The following is a 22,391-nucleotide window of genomic DNA, read 5'->3' as shown; positions in this document are numbered from 1 at the left end:
AAATTGACCGTTGCAATTTGATTTATTTAATTAAAGTAATAGCTATTAATCAATACCGAATTCTATATCATTGATAAGTAATTGGATGCATTTGGAATTCAAGTTTTTTTTTACTTCAAAGTTCAATCTAAAAGCAGCTAAGTGGCGAACTGAGCCCTGCTTGAAAAGGCGCGCGTGAACGGTGTCTGCATTGCCAATTCTATAGCGCCAGATAATTCTACTAGTAGCGACAGATTTCAAAGTTGCAAGTTTGTGTTTCAGAAATTTAAGTACCTTTTATCAAGTCGCTTTCAAAATTCCCGGGATGACTCTTTTTAGATACCATATCAAAGGCCATATTTGGTTCCATCCAAGTCTAAGGAAAATTTCTTGCATGATCTTGCTATGGTATCTAAGAAGCCATACACTCCATATATGACTTTGATATGTCATCTAAGATCGGTGTATAGTGGTCAACCCGGGTTCTAACTGACGTGGTTCTCGATTAATGCCAAATTTCTCAGTGATTTCACCAGTGTCACGTAACCAATACTGAAATTGAACTCAACAATGAACCAGAACATTTCTTCTCTATTCACAATGATCATAACAGAGAATTGTGCTTGATTAAGAATCACACCATTAAATTTCTATTCAATTTTATATCTGAACAAAGCTTGAAAGCGGGAATAAAACGCGAGGAGCAAATTGAAACAATGTCAAATTCATTTCTTATCATCTCAACTAAACAAATAACTAAATTTATACAAGCCGAGGAAACGATAAATTTTTAATAACACGAATTAAATATCAGGAAAAAAAAATTATCCGAGAATTTTTCGGTGATTTGTAAAACATAAATTCAATGATTTCAGAATATTCTTTCTTATTTTAGCTGCATGTCCAAATGTAAACCCGACAGTGACAAATGCGGACTCTGTACCCGGAAACCCGGTCACACTAATAGCAACCATTGACGGCCTGGACCCTGGAACTTCCTACTCAATTATTGTTCAGCAAGTTGAAAATTCTGCTAATGCTTCAGAACTGGACAGCGGTCCAGCAGCACAGCCATTTTGTACAAGTAAGACACTTAAAATGTAACTTTCAATAGAAAACTTTAGTTTGCAAATTAAAGATGTAAATTTTGTAAATATTACCCAAGTTTAAACACTTATGCGTTAATCTATATAAATAAAAAGCCCTTAGTATCAATAGTAAAAATATATGTGAAAAAGAATTTTCGTTTTGCAGAAAGTTAACATGTCAAGCTTTGACATCAGTTTCAATCTTTTCCAAAATTCTGAAAGTCTTGAATAACAGAGAGAGTGGATGTGATAAGAAAAAAGTAGATTTTGTCAGACATTTTTTTGGAAAGCAAAGCCGTTTTGAGTGTTCCCTAAAAACCTATCAATTATTTATTACATTCAAGAAAACGGCAAAAAAATTATCGATTTTGAATGGCAATGATAAATATTTCTCCTAAACGGCTGGCGCCCCTCCCAGCTATTACAAAAACCGAACTAAAATGAAAGAGAGATGCTATAAAAGCTTTTTTTTGCACTTAATTTTTATTTTTTGTTTTCTCAACAATACAATCATTCGCCATTACGAAAACAATTATTTCAGCACCAAATCCTCCCGATTTTGCTCCAATCACATCAGCAGTCGCGGTCACAGAAACTGTCAGTTCAATCACAATTGACGCAGCCAGCACCCTCGTTGCCAAAACTGGCGCTTCTGGAAATCTGGACTATTATGAATTCCACCAATCCACCCCCGCTGGTGGAAGCAATTCCGATAGTACTGTCCTTTTGAATGCTTCGATGACCATAACATCATTGAACGCGTCAACGAGCTACCAGTTTGAGTTTCATGGAATTGCGGCCACAACCTGTGGAAATAAACAAAGTTTGACTACGGGAAGTCTAGATAATGTTTGCACATGTTAGTACACGATGATTTGAAAATGCGTTGAAATAGTCTTTCTTAAATTCTAAGTAGCGAATTTCAGATGAGTCAATTTTCGGAATACACTTCGCATAAGATTAGCGTCACTATCGTCAGATCTTTCACAACCTACTTCTTAATACGATTCTGATAAAATCTTACATATTTTCCTCAAATAAAATTCTGTATCATAAGATCTTTCATGATGCAAAATTTTACAAGATCTTGCACAAAAGAAAACAGCTTTATCGAGATTTATAAGGTCTATTGCGCATTATTTTAGACAATTTTTGAATCAAAACTCGTTATATCAGACCACTGAACGTACAACATAAGAAATCTAATCGAATCAATTCGTTTGTCATCCGTAGGGACTATTTTGCTAAATTAGCGCCTCAGTAGAGCAAAATAGCTCTCCCTTGGACCACTTTCCATTCCCTGGTTACCCTAACTGCAAAAATTTGAGGCCGGAGAAAGGTGTCATATAAGGTTTAAATGAAAACCGCATTAAGATCTAGCAAAGTCTTCACGAGTCCGCAATGAAGCCGAGTTAATATTTCTAAGGCAGCGTTTAAAGGACATCCCTAGATGAAACCCAAAGTCGAGTTTGCAAAATTTGCAAATTGATTTACAAACTCGGTAAAATATCATATTTGCAATTATTTGCACACAGATTTTGCAAATTTTGAATTAGTCTGCAAAATTTGCAAATTCTCACATTAATTTGCAAACACTTTGATAAACATGACATTAATTTGATTTTTTCAACAAAATTCACCTCTGTTTTTTAAAAGAAATGGCCCGAAAAATCTTTGTAAAACGTCGTTAATGTAAGCTTAAGGCGAGGCCCCATCACACTTTGAAAAAACATGAAAACTTCGCAAAATATATATATTAAGATTAGCAAGGTTACTTACTAAGTCATTTCTAGGTAAGATAAGATTTTATGTCAAGGCTAAAATGCAGAGACAAATGTCCAGTATCCCACTAGTTCACTTATACGCCGGAGACATTTTCAAAATTTTTTAGGTACCTTTATATTTTATGCTGTCGCGCCAGATTTTTTATCATACCAGATCTTTTAAGAAAAAATGTTACCCCCTAAGATCCGATAGATTGTTGTCAAAACAGCAGCGATGCAAATTCCACTGTAGATTTCATGCGGTGAATATTCCGTAAAATGGCGTTTATCTCTTTTTCTTTCTATAAATGTTAAATAATTTGACTTGTACTTGTTTGTCCAAATTGCGCATTCAAAAGAAAAAAAAACAAAGTTTGTATTGTTTTAAATCACTGTCTCTCTTGTCTCCGAGACTCTTATCAAGCCATTTTAGTTCGCACTTACGCGTTCGCATTTTGCCTTTCTAAAACGTCGTCTGGAAAATTTTTTAGAGCAGGAAAAGTTTGCAAAATTTGATTGTAGAAAACATTTGTTAAGCAGAAAATCACTCTGTATGGCACGTCATAATTTTTTTCTCGGCCTGACAAGAGATCAGTTCAAGTGCACCAAACACTGGGCAATGGCCTAGAACCAGCTTTGGACAAAAATTCCACGAAAAAAAAAGACTTAAAATTAGATGAAAAATAAACCCCCACGGAATTACTTTACTTTCACTTGACTACTAAGAAGATAAGTATTTAGCGCTTTAGGGCCATACCTCGCAGGCCATTGACATGTCTCACCGGTTCATGGGACTTTATTTAAAACTATCACAACTGAAAAAATCATTACGAGCAAAATTCAATATTAAAATGGGGTTTTTTCCATGGATTTTTAATTCCTATATAAAATTGAGCGGCTTTTTTTCACTAGGGGTTTATTTGCCATCTAAAATCAGGTGGTTTTTTTGTGTAGGGGGTTTATTTCCTATCTAAAATTCGGTAAGTTTTTTTCCTAGACCGTCTATAACTAATCTGATCATTGATCATTTCGATCGGAAACAGTTCTTGAATGGTTTGCAACAGTCCAACATATGAGAGATGATTTTCATCGTATTTCGAGCTCTGAGAGCGTGAAAGTCCAATCAGAGGTCAATTCAAGCTGGGATGGTTTGATCAGTTCTCCTATTGCTATTTTAAAATTAACTCCGCCACTGCTTGTCCCAAGCCAGGAAAAATAGGAGGAGGGTAAAAAAATCCAAAAAAAATCCAAAAAATCCAAAAATTCCAGGGAAAAAATCTCGAATTTGGTTTTTAATTCTTAAGACAATTATCTGACACAGTATCAGCTACTTATTCTTCCTATTTTAACTGGAGATGTGGCCCCCTGCAGCCAGGTATTAAAAAATTTCGCTCATTCCGACCATTCCGCTCATTTGTTGCATTTTTATTCCGCTCAAATTCCGCTCACTTGTTGCATTTTTATTCCGCTAAAATTCCGCTCATTTCTTGCATTTTTTGCTCCACTCAAATTCTGCTCATTCAGGTAAAAAAATGTCAGGGCTTTGAGCGGATTTTGCTAACCTGTCCGCTCAAATATCGCTCATTTCTTTCATTTTTTTCCGTTCGTTCCTCGACTAGGGAGGTCATATTGGTACGGGACCTCAATCTGGAGTCAAGTGTTTAATTGGAGTTGTTAAAAATTCCATATGTTTTATAATGAGAAATAACCCATAAGTGTCCTTCTGCAGTTTTTTAAGCATTATAATTTAACAAGTAAACTTATGGTCATTTTATAAAACAAAATTTTTATTCCCTTTCAGTACCCGAAGAGCCTATAGTGACATCAGCTGAAGTTACCAATTCCACCATTACAATCCTGGGTTCCGGAGTAACTGTCAAATCTACGGGAAGTCTAGACACCTACTTCATCCAATCAGTCAACCCGACAGTCCCGGGGTTCTCAACCCCCACTGGCAACGCCACTGTGGGCTCGGGTAACATTTCAATATCCACTGGACTCACATCTGGATCTTCGTATTCAATCGAAATAAAATCCACATTCGGCGACTCGACCAGTTGTATTAATGGGCCATTTACGAGTACTGGATCTACTACAGTGAAAGTTTGCACGAGTAAGTTAAGTTAAATTTTACGAATCCTCTGTGGCCATAACAAAAGTATTATAACTATATTTGAAACTCTGGAAAATCGTCTGGAAACAGTCGGGGCCAGGCTCCCGTGGAAATTTGCAAAATGATGGAGCTTGGCGGCTGATCAGAGGGGGGGGGTGCACTTTGGGGTAGCAGGGTCTGATCAGAAATTCCCTTTTCAGTCTAAGACCTCAAGCTGCGATACCTAAACTATCGCAGTCAAGTTACGCAGAGGGCGTAATTGAAATTTCGACAATACTCTAAAAAACTGGGATTTTCCAAACTTTTGCTGTCGATGATCTCGTTTACAATTTAATATGCATAAGGTAACTGAAGAGATCGAGCAATCTTTTATTCCTAATACATATTATTCGAAAGGTTGACTCAAAAAGATCTTTTTTAAAAATCCGAACATACCGAAGCTTTCTTACGTTCGACACCGAGAATATCGACGATTTCTGACATTTGAAACCGAACATACCGGCTATTTATAACTAGGGGAGGTTCGAAAAATAACCAACCGATATGCTCGTACTGCCAAAACTGTAAAGGAAACTGTTTTAACTAAAGTAAAAACATGTACTAGGTACATAAAAAAGGTGGGTTGACCTATGCACTATCTTAATACGTGGAGAAAGTACATACTCTCTTAATATCTATAGGAAAACCCAAAACAGCAATTTCCAGGATATTCTAAAATCGAGTTGGACCATTGCCACACTTAGAAACTATCTCTATTTTAATCTACCGCCCTATTCTATGCTTTAACAGAAATGATGTTTAGTTAAACCGCTCTATACTATTACTGTTTGCCCAATTTTTATGCAATACAATTTTGAATTTCCGTGGAGAAAATTACAAAAAAGTCAACCTGAAATCAACATCAAGTGCACGAAATGCATACAAAAGTAATTGAAAATAAATCGTCTAGGGTAGAAGTTGGCAGGAAAAATTATTCAAAAAAGATTCCAAAAAGATTTAAAAAGAAAAAACCCACTGAAATGCCTCATAGTAGCTCATGACTCTTTACTTTGCGTTGATACAATTTTCAGACAAACTCTTAAAAATATAGTTTCTTTCTCATAAACCACCTCAAAAAGACAATTTGAAGACAAAATGCAAGTGCTAACTTTTTGATCGAATTGGCATACTGAAATGATCAGGAAGTCCTTACCTTTTTAGTAGAATATCATTTAGTAGCAAGGAAAGTGTTTTATTTTTCTGAAGAATTTATTTTTAAAAATTGAGTTCGGACCCGCAATAAAAGAAATTGGGGTGCAATTAGGTCACATGAGGAAAGCTCACTTTGTAGTTTTTGTTAAATGGGAAATTTTGTGAAAACACCGCAAAACACCTAGTTTAAGGAGCTTAGTATTTTCGAACTCAATAGATTATTTTCAAGCTCCTGTGAACAATCAGCGTCAAATTTTTTTAAATATGAGCTAGATGGAGTTACCAAGATATTGTCAACAAGTAATTTCATAAATCCTATTGTGAAAGCTTACGGGCAATCTGAAATGACAATAATGAAAATTTTCTTTAAGAAAGGAGAAGAAAAATTTGATTCCGGCGCCGTGATAGTCTTGTATAGATATTAAAAAACAGTCCACTAAAAGCAATAACGACGTGTTTCAATATATCCGATTTTACCTTAAGCGTCAAGTTTTGTTTCTTAGGTTTATAAAAAATATATTCATTAATACGTAGCTTCTTGATAAACTGCATGGTTGATTAGAAAAATTGATCTTAAAAATTATGTTTTTAAAAGTTGAAGTTTACTAAAATCAAACTAAACCATAACATTTATTTTTAAAATGAACAACCTAAGGAATATTGGTATAAATTTTGATTGAAGTTTAATCGTAAGAAAACAAAACAATTTGTACTTGAGCAGTCGGATTTATTTTGTTTTGTTCCCCACCAAGTTAGTGGTCATATAACTTTTACGCACCACAGGAGTGGGTGAAATATTTTTTTTAAATTTTAGCTTGCTATATAATATCACATATTTTGTCAGTGGGGGCGTGAAAAAAATTGCAAGTGGGGGGGGGGCAGAATGGATCCAAATATTCTTCGATTAGCTGAAAAAATTGAGTCCTACTTACTTTTTTTTACTCGCTGACTTCTGTTATGACTTCTGTTGACATTATTCTATCGTAATATCTTGATTTATTGAATCGGATTTTTAGGAGAGTTCTTGGCCAAACAGCTACTTTCAAAAATTTGAAGGCCCACCTAAAATTTATAAAAATTTTTGAATTATACAGTTTTTTAATGGCTATAGTGATAACTATGAAATCAAGCCTTTTTCGTTTGTGCCCCCCAGTACGTTATGGTTATGCTCCCTCCAGTTTCAAAGCAAGTGCCATTGTAACTCATAACTCATTATGCCAAAATATGGCACGTGCGCTGGGGGGGGGGAGGTTACACATAAACTGTACCCACTAAGCTAGGGTGTCAAAAACGGAAAAGGTCCAAAAACTTTTTTTAGTTTAGATAGATTGCTATTGTTATAATTATGTAGTTAAGACTTACAGTTATAGTTATAGCAAATTTGAGTGTTGGTTTGTTTCAGCTCCTGACTCTCCAAATATCACTTTAAGCAGTAACGAGTACTCAACAGCGATCGAAATCGAATCAGTCGGAGGAACATTTGATAACTACACCGGGAAGCGTTCAATCTCTTTTTCTTTGAACAACCCATTGTCGGTCACGACATAAAATTCCGCTAATGATACATCGTCTTATATGAATTATGTAATCATACAAGCATTTGCGATGGTAGATTTTCCCGATATACAAGGATCATATACTGAAAACAATCAACTGATAAAAGCAAGACCCATGATCAAAAAATAAACAACAAGTAAAAAAATTAAAAATATAAATTGACAAAATGAACAAATGACACCTATCCAAGTCCACGAGAAGTTTAGCACTTTTTAACGTCGAGAGTCAAGTCAAAGTAAAAAAAACTGTATAAACTACTTGACTAGGACACAAGAAATGGCTAGAGACAAGGTAAAATACAACCGCTAAATATTCAACTGGGAAAAACACGAACAGTTGAGACATATTTCGGATCTTTTCCGTTTGTGCTTACCCCCCCCCCCCCACCCATCTTAGTGGGTGCATACTATTTGCACCCCCGACACACGCGCCATAATTTTACATGATGATTTACTATGTAATGGCACGTGCTACTATGTAATGGGAGCATAACGTACTGGGGGGAGGGGTGCACAAACGGAAAAGAACCAATATTTCTAAGAAATCGTTGGCATAATTGTTTCAAATCGTAAGATAGCCCCGAATTGTTCGGCTTCTTGGGTATCATCTGTTTTTATTCGTGAGAAATGTTTAATCTCTTCAGTTTTAGTATTTAAGAAAACTTCTGTATGTTTGGTCTGAAAAATATGATAAATCGTCGGTAATATGAAAACGTAGGTATTTTGCGGAGTATTTTTGATATGAAAACGTACGAAAATTTGCAGGAAAATTTCAAACGGAAGAAACGCTTCTCTAAAATAGTAACTGTGCAAAGTCCGCCAGCTAATTTCACAAATGTTACTGGAACCGATGGGTCAATACCCGTGAACTTGACCGGACTCGAACCGGCTACCCAGTACACGGTGGAAGTGACAACATATTTTGGAACAACGACGGATTGCGGAATCACTGATTTGGCGGATTTGGTGGCATTTCAGACCATAACTGCGTGCACGTGTGAGTTACAAAAAAATTGATTGTCAAAAACTTAACTAAACGATCAACTAAGTTCAAGTAATATCAAAAATTTAAAATTTAAATCCCAGTTCGTCATTTTTGTTGCGGTGCAACATTAATTTTCCTTTGCTTGAATTGCCGCATTGTTCTAACCGCCCGAATTTTCTTTTGTGTTGCTATTTTTATCAGCCCTAATTCTTTTCAGCTTGGCCAATTTTTAGCCAGTTTATTAGTTTTGAAGAGACATACAAAAAGTGGTTGAATTGGAAAGCCAATTAAAATTTGAATCGATTGTTTAGGACGTTTTTTTTATTTCTGGAGAGATATTAAGGCTTCAATTTCTGCATAATTTTTTTTTCGCATTTCTCCACTTTTAACATTTCAAATTCGCAATGAAAACATTTCAAAAAAACTGATTGTGATATTAAAAATTATTTGAGAATTCTACAAAAACATTAATCAGAACATTAATTGTTACCAAGGAACTGGAGCGGCTCACATCGAACAAAAAATATTTCAATGGTTTCAATGTCGCTTAAGAGCATCTGAAAAATTTATTAAACTTAATCATCCATCATCCAAAAATATTGCAATTTTTGTGATGTCCCACGGCTGTGTATATGACAACGGATACCCTATTGCACCCTCTAGATCTTTTTCAGACCTCCAAAACACAAATAGATTTCAATTGTCAATTTCGCTCCAAACTTTTTAGTTCTTTTCTTTGTAATTTTTTCGGTTCCGGAAAAAGTAAAAATGGAACTTCTATGATACCAAATAATAGAGAAAAAAATTTTGTAAAATGTCAGAAATTTTAAAGCAGAGAAAAAGGGTTTAAAAATAAAAACAAAATATGAAAATTTAACGAAAAAAGAGAACGTGTTATAGAAAACATCATCTATATGTCACAAGCGCACATATGCACATTAGCGAGCCTTCTTGTTTTCAGTCCAAAGAGAAAAACAACACGAACCTTTGTTTGTCTTGACTTAAATTTTTAATCATTATTTAATCTCAGTTGAAAATGAAGTGCTTCAAAATCCTGTTTTTCTTATTTCAATTGATTTTTGCGAAGCTAGGTGGCTTGGTAAGTTTGGTAGGAACCTAAATTATGACCGGTGTTGAATCTGAAGCAGAAATTTTTCAGCTTACTCAGCTGATGAAAAGATTTTTCATCAAACTAGAAAATTAATAGTTAACAAGCTACACTTTGTAACACTATTTGTACAGAGTTTTCGTCTTCATTCTTTTTTGAATTTTTTTTTTCGTGGACCGAATTTGGAAAATTTTCGGAGAGAAGATTTAATACTCGCTTTATTTTTTGTAAGACGCTCGGATTTAATACCTAATATGCGGTACGTAATTTACTCTTTAAATTTCCATGACAAGTTTTTTATAGAAAGTGCAATGTAATTCTTTAAAGTTTAGCAAATTATTATGGATTTTTAAATGGAACTGCTTGAGTTGGATCGCAGCAAAACGACGTGAATGAAAGAAATTATTTGCAAAAAAAATATAATTTTATGTCAAAAGTTTTTGAACCCCCGTTTTCTTGTCTTCTAGTTTATAGAAAAATAGACTGAACGATCGTGACTCATAAGCTTTTTTATGTTCAGTATGTGAATTAAAATACGATTATTTTCAAACAATTTTTTTTTCTTCTTTTGCAAATTAAATTCTTATCGTATGTTGAATCCTATGTGCAACCGCACTTTTAGAAGGTTAGTATAACTTTATCACCTTTAGAAATATGAGTTCAGCTCGGGTTCATAATTACCCAAAAATAAAACAAATAAACTGTTTGTTAAGTACCCGGTGCTCCAAATATAACCGGGATAAACGCCACTGGAACGGCGACTGATGAAATCACAATAAACCCGGACAACCTAACGATAGAAGCGACACAGGGTCCATTGTCAAACTACAAACTGAGCTCCACAGATCCGGTGGGTGGTTCTGCATCGCCAGACATAGTCGCGAGCAACGTTGCAATGCCGGTTACTGGTTTGAGCCCCGGAACCTCATACAAAATTGGGATTGTGAATGTGTTGACTGTGTGTTCAAGCTCCAAAGAAAGTTTGGAGACATTTTTCGAGAACTTTTGCACACGTAAGATTTCAAATTTCTTTCAAGCGCATATTTTTCACGTTTTCAGTCTAGCCCGTTATCTAGTCCGTCAATTGCAAAATTGCTGACACTGTGAAAAGTATTAGATCCAATTAAAACGAAGAAACAGGACATCGAGGATTTTGCGAGGGAAGAGAAAGATGGTGGCCGTCAGAATTATCATTAAAAGGCCGTTTTGAGATCATTTTCATCCAGACTTTGGAATCGGAAATTTTGTCCTACGATTTCAGGAAGCGGTTAAAATCAACCGAAGTGTTTTTTTTTTCAAAGAAGACTTCAAAATGGGCTATAAGTTCATGAATATTCTGGAACTTAGATTCTTGTTACAATTTTGAAAACAGAAATAATGAGTGAGTAATGAATGAGTAATAATGAGTAAGTGGTTGAATATATGTATTTTTGATTAAAATTTTTGATTAAAAGTTGCTCTCTAGCTGATCAGCAAGTTTTTGCCAAAATGATTGCAACGACCATAAATTCTGAAATTTTTTAGAACCAGATATTCCAATAGTAGCATCATCGGGCGCTGTTGAATCAACAAACGACACTATAACTCTCAAGGGTTCATCGATTTCAACGCCTTCCAGTTCCAATTTTGACAAATTCTCAATCACAGCTGTCAGCGACTTTGCCTCTTTTGACCGGAACGAAACTGGGTCTGCGACAACATCGGCTGACCTCCAGATTACTGGGTTGAGTCCGGCAACGCAGTACAACATCAGCGTCGTAACTGAAGTTGGCTCGGGACCCACAACTTGCAACTATATTGTGGATAGCGATGTGAATGTTGTTACAGCTTGCACAGGTACAAAATAAGCACTGCGGTACATAATTTAAGTGGGGGGGTGTCATTATGAATATGCTAATTGATATCTCCATCATTTGGCATTCATAACACCATAGTATTATGTAGCATTTGGAATATTGGAGATCTTAATTCAGCGGTTCAGCGTATACTAGGCCCTCCCAACCCCCCCCCCCCCCCGTTGGAGGGGGGTACCCAGGTTGAGGTACAGACCCAAATTTTCGTCTGATCAGACTTTCCAGACCGAAATTATCTCTTATCAGACTTTCCAGACAAAAATTCACCCTGATCAGACTTTATAGACCCAAAATACCTCTGATTAGACTTTCCAGACACAAAAGGTCTCTGATCAGACTTTTCAGACCGAAGATGTTCTGATCAGACCATCTTCAGACCATGGTCCAGACTCAAATTCAGAACATTGCCCAGAGCTTAATCAGACTATGATCAGACTCAAGTGCGCTCAAAATAGTCTGATCAGAGAAAAATTTTTATTATGAACAAATCTCTTAATTTTGCTATAATATATATTCATTTCATAAAAACTGGTGTTTGCAATATTAAAATCATCTAAGGAAAAGCCAATTCTGAAAATATTGCTAATGAAAACGAAACCTAACTGTTGAGAAAAAAATTTTATATACCCTACCCCTTAGTTCATATTTCTGACTCAATGGATGAACTTAGACAGCTTTCCACAAGAAACGGTCTTCAGTTAATCAAAATTTCCTCTTGAGGGGACCGACATTTGCTATCAGCTGGACTCCTTGTTTCTGATCAGAGTCATCGGACTTTAGATGAGTCTCTGATCGGAACACTGCTTTATTGTTGCCTCTTGGCAGAACCAACATCCCTCAATAAAAAAACAAAAAAATTGAAAAAAGAATGCATTCGAAATCAGACCTTCCAGACCGAATTGACCCCTGATCAGACCGAACCCAGGCCATGAAGAGCCAACATCTTTCAGTAAAAAAAACAAAAAAATGAAAAAAATAATGCGCTCGAAATGGTCCCTGATCAGACCCAATCGCGTTCGAAAACATTTCTAATCAGACCCAAGTGCGCTCGAGGAGGTTATGATCAGACCCAATTGCGCTCGAAATCGGCTCTGATCAGACCCAAGTGCGCTCGAATCCGCCTATGGCCAGACTTTTCAGACCAAATCGAGCTCTGATCAAACCATCTCCAGACCATCGTCCAGACTGTAGTGCGTTCGAACTTCCTTCCAGACCCTGTAATTTCGGTCTTTGAACACACGGGTGTGCGCTCGACTGGGTCTGATCATAAACCAATTTGAGTCTGGACCTCAACCTGGGTACTGTTCATCGAGTGAATACGGTCTGCCACGGTCTGCTCAGACGTGTATCATTTTGATGAAAAAATAATCATTAAAACTTGTCATTTCAGTGCCTGACGTTCCCACAGTTACTCTAGACTCCGAATCTGAAACCGAAATCAACATTACCACCATCAGCGGGGTTTGGGACAAATTCGACATCGCCCTGCTTCCGGCAGATGTCGGACCCTTCACTGATCTCATCAACAGTACAGATCTGGTCAAGACTGTCACTGGTTTATCGGCCGGATCTCAGTACAACTTCACAATAACTGTCAAATTGGGTTCAAGCGGGGGGACTGATTGTGGTTTGAGTGGGGAGCTGACGACAGACAGTGCTGTGACGTCAGCGTGCACGTGTAAGTGTTAAAAAAACTGGAACCCAGTGGAAAATCAAATTGACCGGAGGTTTCATTAATTTTCTTTCAATATTTAAAAAAAAAATATCCTACTACCTTTTTTAAAACTTAGTGTTCTTGCTTGATTTTCTGTCATGAAAGGATTTTTTAAGGGGACACAATGTTTGCCTATTCAAAACTAAAATTATCAGAAGAGAGGTCCCGTTAAAAGACAAAATTTTTATTCCTAAATATTAATATTTTGTTTTTATGACAAAAACTGGAACAACTGTATCACATCCTGAGCGCCTGAACAGTTAGAGTTTACGGCTTTTTTCTCTCTAACTCAGAAAATTAAGAGCGAGTGTGATAAATAGTTAATGACCTTTGTTAGACAGGTGTGAAAAATCGGATTCATTCCTTTTGTCACCCCATCTTTTTAGGTGCATAATATGGTCACCCCTTGAGCGCTCGTGCATTTTTTCAATAATGCTGTGCGCTGTAAATGTGGGTGCTTAGCGTATTGGGGGCAGAAAAGAAAAAGATCCTAAAAATCTTTTAAACTACAAATCTTTTTTGTAGAATTTTTGGATATTTTCAGTTGTGCCCTCCACTACGTTATGTTCCTCCAGCAACCGAGCACGGTTCATTACATAGTAAATCATTATGTAAAAACAACGCAAGTGCGTCTGAGGGGTGTTAATGATATGCTTGGGAGGGGGCGCAAACGGAAAAGATCCCAAATTTTACTATGACAAAACAAGAGAGACTGAACCCTAGTCTGGATCTGGAATAATCAAAAGACCGTCCTCGACCAATATAAAGCATGAAAAGATTGTCCTGGATAGATTTTTGGCATGAAAATAATTTGTTTGGTTTTTAAGTGATGTCCTCGACTTTGGCTGGTGGAACTAAAATAAACGTCCTTGAATTTGGCTAGACAATAAAACGAGTCCTGGAAATTGGCTGGACAATAGAATGTGTCCTGGAATTTGGAGGGTCAAAAAACGTGTCCCGGATTATGGCTGGACAATATAGAGGATTTGTAGGATTTGTAGAGCAGTTGGTTAACCAGTGGGTAAGGTTGGAGAAGGTCGGGATATCAACACCAGATGTTGGCGGAACTTTTTACCTGAAAAATCTTTGTAGATGAATAGAAATTGGCTTGAATTATTAAAGAATTAGTGTCGACTTTAAATAGGGTCCTCGACCATGTAATTTAATTCGATATTACCCCCCACGAGGAATTAATAGGTTTTTTAAATTTTAGGTCTATTACAGGGAAGTATTGAGGCACAGTAGACATTTTTTGCTGCGATCAATAAAAAACAAATTATATTTTTGAGATTAGTTTTAAAATGAGATTTGAAAACGAATTCTAGAAGCAATCAGTTCTAACTATTACAAATAATAGTCGTAACACGCATTCGTCCAATTTGAAGTTAGTTTTTTTAATAATGTCATCAGCGCTATCAAAAACAAAAATGAGAAGTAACTTCTGACCTCACAATCGGGTCACCAAAACTTGTATCGACCGGTCTCGATTCCCACTGGGCGAGACATTAATTGAATCCATTCAATTAAATATCCCCAATTATTTGTAAATATACCCAACAGGAAAACAATTAAATGCGTTCCATTATTCTGAGAGGCTGAGTGAAAAAAAACTCAGCAATTAAGGGCTTCTAACAACACTGCTATTACTACCAATTCAACGCCAATTATTGTTGAATGCTGTATTTTTTTTGGAAACAATTGTTGTCGGAAAGAACAGTTGTCTGCATCCGTATTAGTAATTTCATTGAAAATCTATCAGCACTTAAAACACTCACGTGCATATTTCAAAACGCCGACAGTCTGCAGTACCAGAAGAAGTTCAAATGCCAGAAGATCCTACTTAGCCAGAAGTTGACTTCCGTTGACTTTCGTTGTTTTAAAACGAGCGCGTTCCGTGTTTTAAGCATGGTTACGCGATTCTGCAGAAGTCACATCGAGCTTCGCGGTTTTCGATAAACGCCAGAATTTCTCAGTGATTTCAAGCAGAGTCACGTAACCATTACTTAAAATGCTGAAAAGCTGTGTCATGAAAATTATCCTTATTTTAGATCGATTGAATTTGTGAAGCCCAAATTTTTGGCCGTCTGCTACATTTAGAGGGTAACAAATTATTTGTACAGCTTAAGTTAGCGGATGTTGTGTGCCATAAAATGTGCATAGTTCCAAATAAACAGCAGTTAATTTCAGATCCAAGGGAACCCAAAAACACAACAATAATCACCAGTCGATTTGAGACCGAAATCACCATCAACGGATCAACAACTGCAATCGAAGCAGAAGCCGGATCAATTAACCAGTACGACATCCAGTCTATAACGCCGAACCATGGAACAAATGATGGTCCAGCAAATGCCGACAATGATTTAAACCTAAATGGGTTAACCCCGGGTGAAGTTTACACAATCGAGTTAAAAAGTGTGTATACAGTTTGCTCTAATCTGGAATCAAAGAATTATACCACAATCACTGAGTGTACAGGTATGTTGAATTTGGGTTTTTAATTATCTTTGGAAGATTTGATTTAAAAAGCCACTCAAACAGAGATGATATCGCTTCAAACTTAGTCAACAATACATTCGCTGCAACATTACATATCTTCACAGCATAAGATCCTACAAGAATGTTGTCTATTTATATCAAGACAGAACATATCTTATAAGATCTTAATGGTCAACCCTTAGTGAGTTTAATCTTCAACAAAATGATGTCAAATGTTAGCTGGTATTTCGTTTTGAGCCTGAAATATATTTACTTCTATATGCTTCTTTTGAAAAGGACTATCAAACATCATGATTTTTTAAAATTATTTTAAGTTAGAATGAAATTAGAATTATTCTAAGTCAAATTTTCTAAGAAGGAAGATGTGTCTTGTAAGACTTTAGAAGACCTGCTCTGTGAAAACTGAACGCAATTCTTAAAAGATATAATAGTCGTTTCATAATAAAGAAATGTGTAAGCAAAAAATGGAAACATTTCAAATTTATACTGTTCGAAAAAACAATAAATAAAATCAATTAAATTACTTCTTAACTCTTTTGTTCTGTTAAGAAGTAATTTAATTGATTTTATTTATTGTTTTTTCGAACAGTATAAATTTGAAATGTTTCCATTTTTTGCTAACACATTTCTTTATTATGAAACGACTATTATATCTTTTAAGAATTGCGTTCAGTTTTCACAGAGCAGGTCTTCTAAAGTCTTACAAGACACATCTTCCTTCTTAGAAAATTTGACTTAGAATAATTCTAATTTCATTCTAACTTAAAATAATTTTAAAAGTCATGATGTTTGATAGTCTTTTTCAAAAGAAGCATATAGAAGTAATGTTCAGGCTCAAAACGAAATACCAGCTAACATTTGACATCATTTTGTTGAAGATTAAACTCACTAATAAAGATTAGCAAAAAACGGAAATCAAATCTATGCAAGAATATTTTTATAATTTAAAAGAATGATAGCTGGTAAAAATGATAGGGTGCGACACGCTTCTGAAAATTTTGTCTTGTAAAAATTCTTCTTTATTATATTAAAGACTCGTTAACTACCCATTCTGAACAAGGGAAAAAAATTCGGGGAGGCCGTACCATGCCACCGTGTAGGCCTTAGACTAAAACTGTATCAGTCTTGTCAAGTTTGTTACCACGATGTACAAGGCCGTACAGAGTCTTCTAAGGTACAGTACTAAGGCCTTGCCGAGATTAAATGGGAAATGTACAAACAAAATACAGTGCTTACTAGGGTGCAATGAACATTAACATTGCCAAGCAACTGTCAGAATACCCTCTAGTCACCTGGGTCGAGGTTTTAGAGTAATTTTTTGTAAGAAATGCGGTGGATGCGGTGAAATTTTGTAAGAAATGCGGTGATTGCGGTGAATGCGGTGAAAATAAATAATTCACCGCATTTCACCGCATTTCTTACAAAAATTCACCACAAAATTCACCGCATTTCTTACAAAAATTCACCGCATCATTTTTTGTGGCAAAATAATGTAAGAAATGCGGTGAAAAAAAATAATTCACCACATTTCACTGCATTTCTTACAAAAATTCACCGCAAATGATTTCCAAGGTTTACTCAATCTGATTTAAATTCACAAGAAAGTTCAATGATGTACGTGAAAGTTGGCGCAGTGGACTAAGCAGTGGAAATCATGCAGGGGGGCAGAGGTTCGAACACGTGTGGGGACGACTCTTTTTTTGTAAGAATACTGAGAACGCGGTGAAAATAAATAATTCACCGCGATTCACCGCATTCACCGCAAAAAGATGTAAGAAATACGCGGTGAAAATTATTTTTTTTCACCGCATTTCACCGCATTTCTTACGAAATTTCACCGCCAAACCTCGACCCGGGCAAGCTAAAACACAAATTTTCGAGACTTCTATCGTATATTCTCATCAATTTTACCAGCTCATTCCGTGCTAGGAATTGGCATTGTTGGAGTTATCAAAATTATTACAAGAGAATTGAGCCCAAACAAGGGATAATGCTCCTCCCTTGAGCTCTTTCCAAACAAATAACACTACTATGATAACAAGCAATTTAATCTAGCAATGGACAGAATTCCACACAGCGCCATTTAAAGTTTCGTTTTTTTTTCAGCGCAAAAGATTTTAATGTTCTGTCTGAAGTGGGAAACATGGGTAATAACAAGAGAACCCGAAAATTAGAACTTTAAACAATGTCATATGTAAAATTTTTGGTTTTAGAGTTTTGTATCCGGACAAAATTCACCCCAAGTGGTTTCCTTGTGCTTCGTTTTCTGTGGTTGTACGAAAATCATTGTCCCTGTGACCTTTGACTCTGCTATCATTGACTCTCAGCATGACATTTATCTATGCCACTTGCCACTGCTTCATGCTTTTAAATAGGGCTTGTTCGTTTTTCATTTTTATGCGATTTGTAGTAGCGACTCTGAACTGAGAAACTGAAAACTGTCGCTCTTAAAAGTTTTTATTTTTTGGGATGTTGGATATCCGTTGCCAAGATTAATGAGATCATACTAATTTTTTAAGTTGCATTAAAAATCCTGATAAAAAGCGGTGTTTGTGATTATAATTTCGCAAACTTTTTCATGAAGGGTTCCTTTCTTGTAAGTTCTGGGAACTACATGTGAGAAGACCCGGAAATTGGGTGCTGTGATGAGATTCTCGTTTCAGTTCCACGAGAACCGAAAAATTCGACAATAACGTTTAATGCAAACGAGAACTCAATCAACATCACTGGCGACTCAGCAGAACTGGAAGCCGAAGTTGGACACATTGACAAATACTCCGTTTTTTCTATTTCGCCCAACCATGGCTCAAATGATGGACCAGTTGACAAAAATGCGTCACTAACTTTGTCTGATTTGACCCCTGGCACAGAGTACACGATCCAGTTGAAAACTGAAATTAATGGATGTGGTGGTGTGACTTCGACTAATTTCACTCAATTTGTTGATTGTACAAGTAAGTTATGATCATATCGCATTGAAGCCAACTTATCTACAATTAGTATAATTAATTCCAATGAGCCTGCTCCAAAAATGGCGAGCAAAATTTGCAGTTATTGCATTTAGGGCTGAAATAGTAGTGTGATTTGGTACTCGGTGATATCTTGATGTTCTAACTTTTTTTCCTTTTTGCTGAGAAAAATTTGGTCAACCCAAGATTCTGATTGATTCAAAGAGAATTGGGTGTCCTCGGGCTAATTAGAGAACTAAAGAGTTAGAGACTAAATCTGTCTCTTAATCGGTAAATTGACTAAATTTGAGAGTCAATGTACATTTGCAGATCCGAGTGAATTAACAAGTTTCAAAAAATCTCTAGAGTTTTGCCTTGAAAATTTGAAACAAAAATATTATCCACGACCAGTGTCAAATTTTCTTATTACTTCAAAAACTTTAATCAATCATTTTCTAGATCCAAGAGAGCCCAAAAACAGCAGTCTTGACACAAGTCGAGACTCAACTGAAATTGTCATAACCGGCGCCTCATCTTCGCCCGTTGAAGCCGAAGTAGGTCTCATAGACGAATACGACTTGCAATCAATAACTCCAAACGACGGAACAAATGATGGCCCTGTAGCTGTTAGTGCTACGTTGACCTTGAGAAATTTGACCTCTGGCACTGTTTACGCCATTGAACTGAAAAGCAAAATCACCGCTTGTTCTGGAGTGGAGTCTTTGAACTATACGAGCATTGTAGAATGTACCGGTAAGAAATTTTTAAAAGTCCGAAATAGGTACAACCAAATCTGACCTCATGTGTTTCTTTTAGTACCCCGAGAACCCAAAAACACAACAATCACATCATCGTTTGACGAGAAAACAATATACATAACAGGTAATTCTACGGAGATAGAGGCTGACTCCGGGCTTCTTGACAATTATAAAGTACACTCTGTTTCGCCCAATCATGGTTCTAACGATGGTCCTGTCGGCAAGAATCAGTCACTGACTTTGTCTGATTTGACCCCAGGAACAGAGTACACGATTCAATTGAAGACCGAAATTGATGGTTGTGGTGGCGTATCATCCACTAATTTTACACAATTTGTCAAATGCACAAGTAAGTTAATCAACTTTCTCTCAATTTCATTTGACGCGAGGGTTTTGTTTGTTATTGTTATTAATAATCCTGTTAATTTGGATTGCATTGTGTGTTTCCCATATTTGTAATGATTAAAACGTGATCATCTTTGTTTTGATGACTTTATGTTATTTTGAAACGTACCTAACTGGTCTAATCTGAGGGTTACATGGCAATTTATTTAATTCTGTTATACTCAATGCAATTTTACCCTACGCCATTTCACCCAACCTGCCATTTTACCCAATGCCATTTTACTCGATACCAAATTACCCAGTGCTCTTTGAACTTTTCGTTCAATTATCCGCTTACAAATTAGCAGTCCATGTTACAAGGATGATTTAAAACAATTGTGGACAATATATTCTCATGTTCGGTTGCGATGGTTTCATATCAGGTCCCACAGGTCATTTAATTATATAGTCGGCTGGATAGTTGTTCTGTTTAAATTAGTAATAGAGTAAATTTGATGAGTTGGCATTAGGTAAAATGGCATTGGGTAAAATGGCAGGTTGGGTAAAATGGCATTGGGTATAGTGCCATTGGGTAAAATGAATCCGTTAAATCGTCCTGACACCTAATCTGGGGAATTATGGCGCAGTGGGGCAAAAAAGTTAAAGGAATATTAGTGTACATTCAATTGAAAATTTTAATTTAAGATCACCTTCCCGTACCTAACTCCCAGTGCGTTTCAGTACTGGGCCAGTATAAAAGCAATTCCTCATCATTACTGAATCGTAGACTGATTCAAGTCACTTTTTTGATTTGTCAGGCTTGCATTCAGTCATATTTTACAATGGTCAGACTTGAACTTTGTGCAAGAGTAAAGCTCCGTACGGTGCTCGAACCCACGACCTCCCGCTCTGTACACCTTCACCTTCCTGCGCCGCCACGACTGTTGAAAGCCAATCTTTTCTGCAGTTAATATACGCTTGAAAGAAGCAAATTTCAAGCGAAAGCGAGTAAATTATATTACATAGGAGAATTGCATTTACAATTGCCCAATACTGATTTACACTTGGAGTTCCGTACACGTCTACCATCAAACTAATTTTCTAAAAACAATAGTCCTTTTTGTCCGTTCGGCGCTTTTATAAACAAATTGGGGATAAGCTAGGATACACACTAATTTGCGACGCTGATCTTAAAATCTTACCAGAAACGTATACGTTTTGGTGGAAGATTTTTCTGCTTTTCTCTCAATTTTATAAATGCTCCTTCTCATTGTTTTTTTTTGCTTCCAAGGACGAATCAAATAATTAATAATTGCTGTAAATGGTTGTTTTTGTTTAATTTCCTTTAACATCTGATGTTCATCGCTTTCATTTTACAGCAATATTCTAAGATTCGTAAATTCCGCTTTTTGGTTTCGCCGTCTGGTTTCCAATTCATTTCAATCAATGTTGTAATCTCCATCCGCAGATGGATCTTTGAATTTGATTCGGTATCCAGAGAACAATTCTTCCTTCAAAATTTTCTCTGGTTTTTTCTACAATTATAAATCTACCACATTTGTTTCAGTTTGTCGCCTACGTCAATTTTTATAACAATTCGATTACAACGCAAGAAGTCAAAGACCAACATGTTACCTAACTTCTGGCACTCAGCAGATATTAATATGTGCGTGACATAAGTTTTTTTCTCTCTTGTTTTTATAATTTCAGTTTCATACTTAACAATCTGCCGGAACTGTTTCTCTTTACAACGATTCAAATGGAAACAAAAACATTGTAATTGACACATTTTTCTGATGTGTTTAGGAGCAATACCTTCAATTATTTTTGGTTCCCTTTAATTTTTCTGTACTGTCATGTCAGTACATGGAATTATTTTTTTGTATTTTTCCATTGCTTGCATGACTCTATTGATTTCTGTTAACTTCCGAAATTTCATCAGATTTATTTCGTTGAAGTTTGTCGATCTAAATCGAAGTTATCTATGATTTAACAACCCCATAGTGATTAAAGAGATATAACGATAATATATATGTTTTCATTTTATGTTTTTCATGATGTGTAGATCTATTTACATTGTCGTTAGAGGAGAACTTTTCAGATAGTTTTTTTATTTTTTTCTGAAAAAATGCGTTCAGATACAACAAACATAAATTGACAATTAATTTTAAAAACTAAAACTTTGCCTATTGCTTTTGATTTGGCTTGAAGAATTTTCTTTTTTACAAAACTGCCTAATTTCGGATGAATTGTTGCTTATTTTAGTTGCAGTGATTTATCGCTGGTTAGGTAAAATCAATTGGTAAATGTTCTTTCTCAAGTGGATATTATGATTTCTAAGACTCGGTTTGCACCATTACGGAGCTTTCTCATGTTTTGAAGACATAATTGATCACTGCTGGATACCTATAGTCAACAGATTACACCAAAACAATCAATACCGACATTTTAATCTTGTCAGTTTATATCGTCTTTAATTTCTTCTTATGACTTTTATGTGCATGCTTATGTT

The 22,391-nt window shown here is 35.9% G+C and overlaps 1 protein-coding gene across 1 annotated transcript; it reads left to right on the top strand.

Moving 5' to 3' along the window:
- Positions 1-874: 874 nt before the first annotated feature.
- Positions 875-19,904, top strand: LOC142356467 (tenascin-N-like; the record flags this gene model as incomplete). Its single annotated transcript, XM_075408375.1, has 12 exons — positions 875-1,063; positions 1,609-1,926; positions 4,632-4,943; positions 7,537-7,629; positions 8,493-8,687; positions 10,497-10,796; positions 11,308-11,619; positions 13,027-13,314; positions 15,538-15,828; positions 18,513-18,803; positions 19,257-19,550; positions 19,614-19,904. Coding segments are annotated over 12 exons (3,174 nt in total), but the record flags the coding sequence as incomplete, so codon positions are not given.
- Positions 19,905-22,391: the final 2,487 nt, after the last annotated feature.

This window comes from Convolutriloba macropyga, unplaced genomic scaffold (assembly GCF_964194025.1).
Source record: "Convolutriloba macropyga unplaced genomic scaffold, txConMacr16.3 SCAFFOLD_4001, whole genome shotgun sequence".
Classification (NCBI taxonomy): domain Eukaryota; kingdom Metazoa; phylum Xenacoelomorpha; order Acoela; family Convolutidae; genus Convolutriloba; species Convolutriloba macropyga.
Note: the sequence above shows the minus strand (reverse complement) of the source record. Positions and strands in the feature narration are given on the sequence as shown.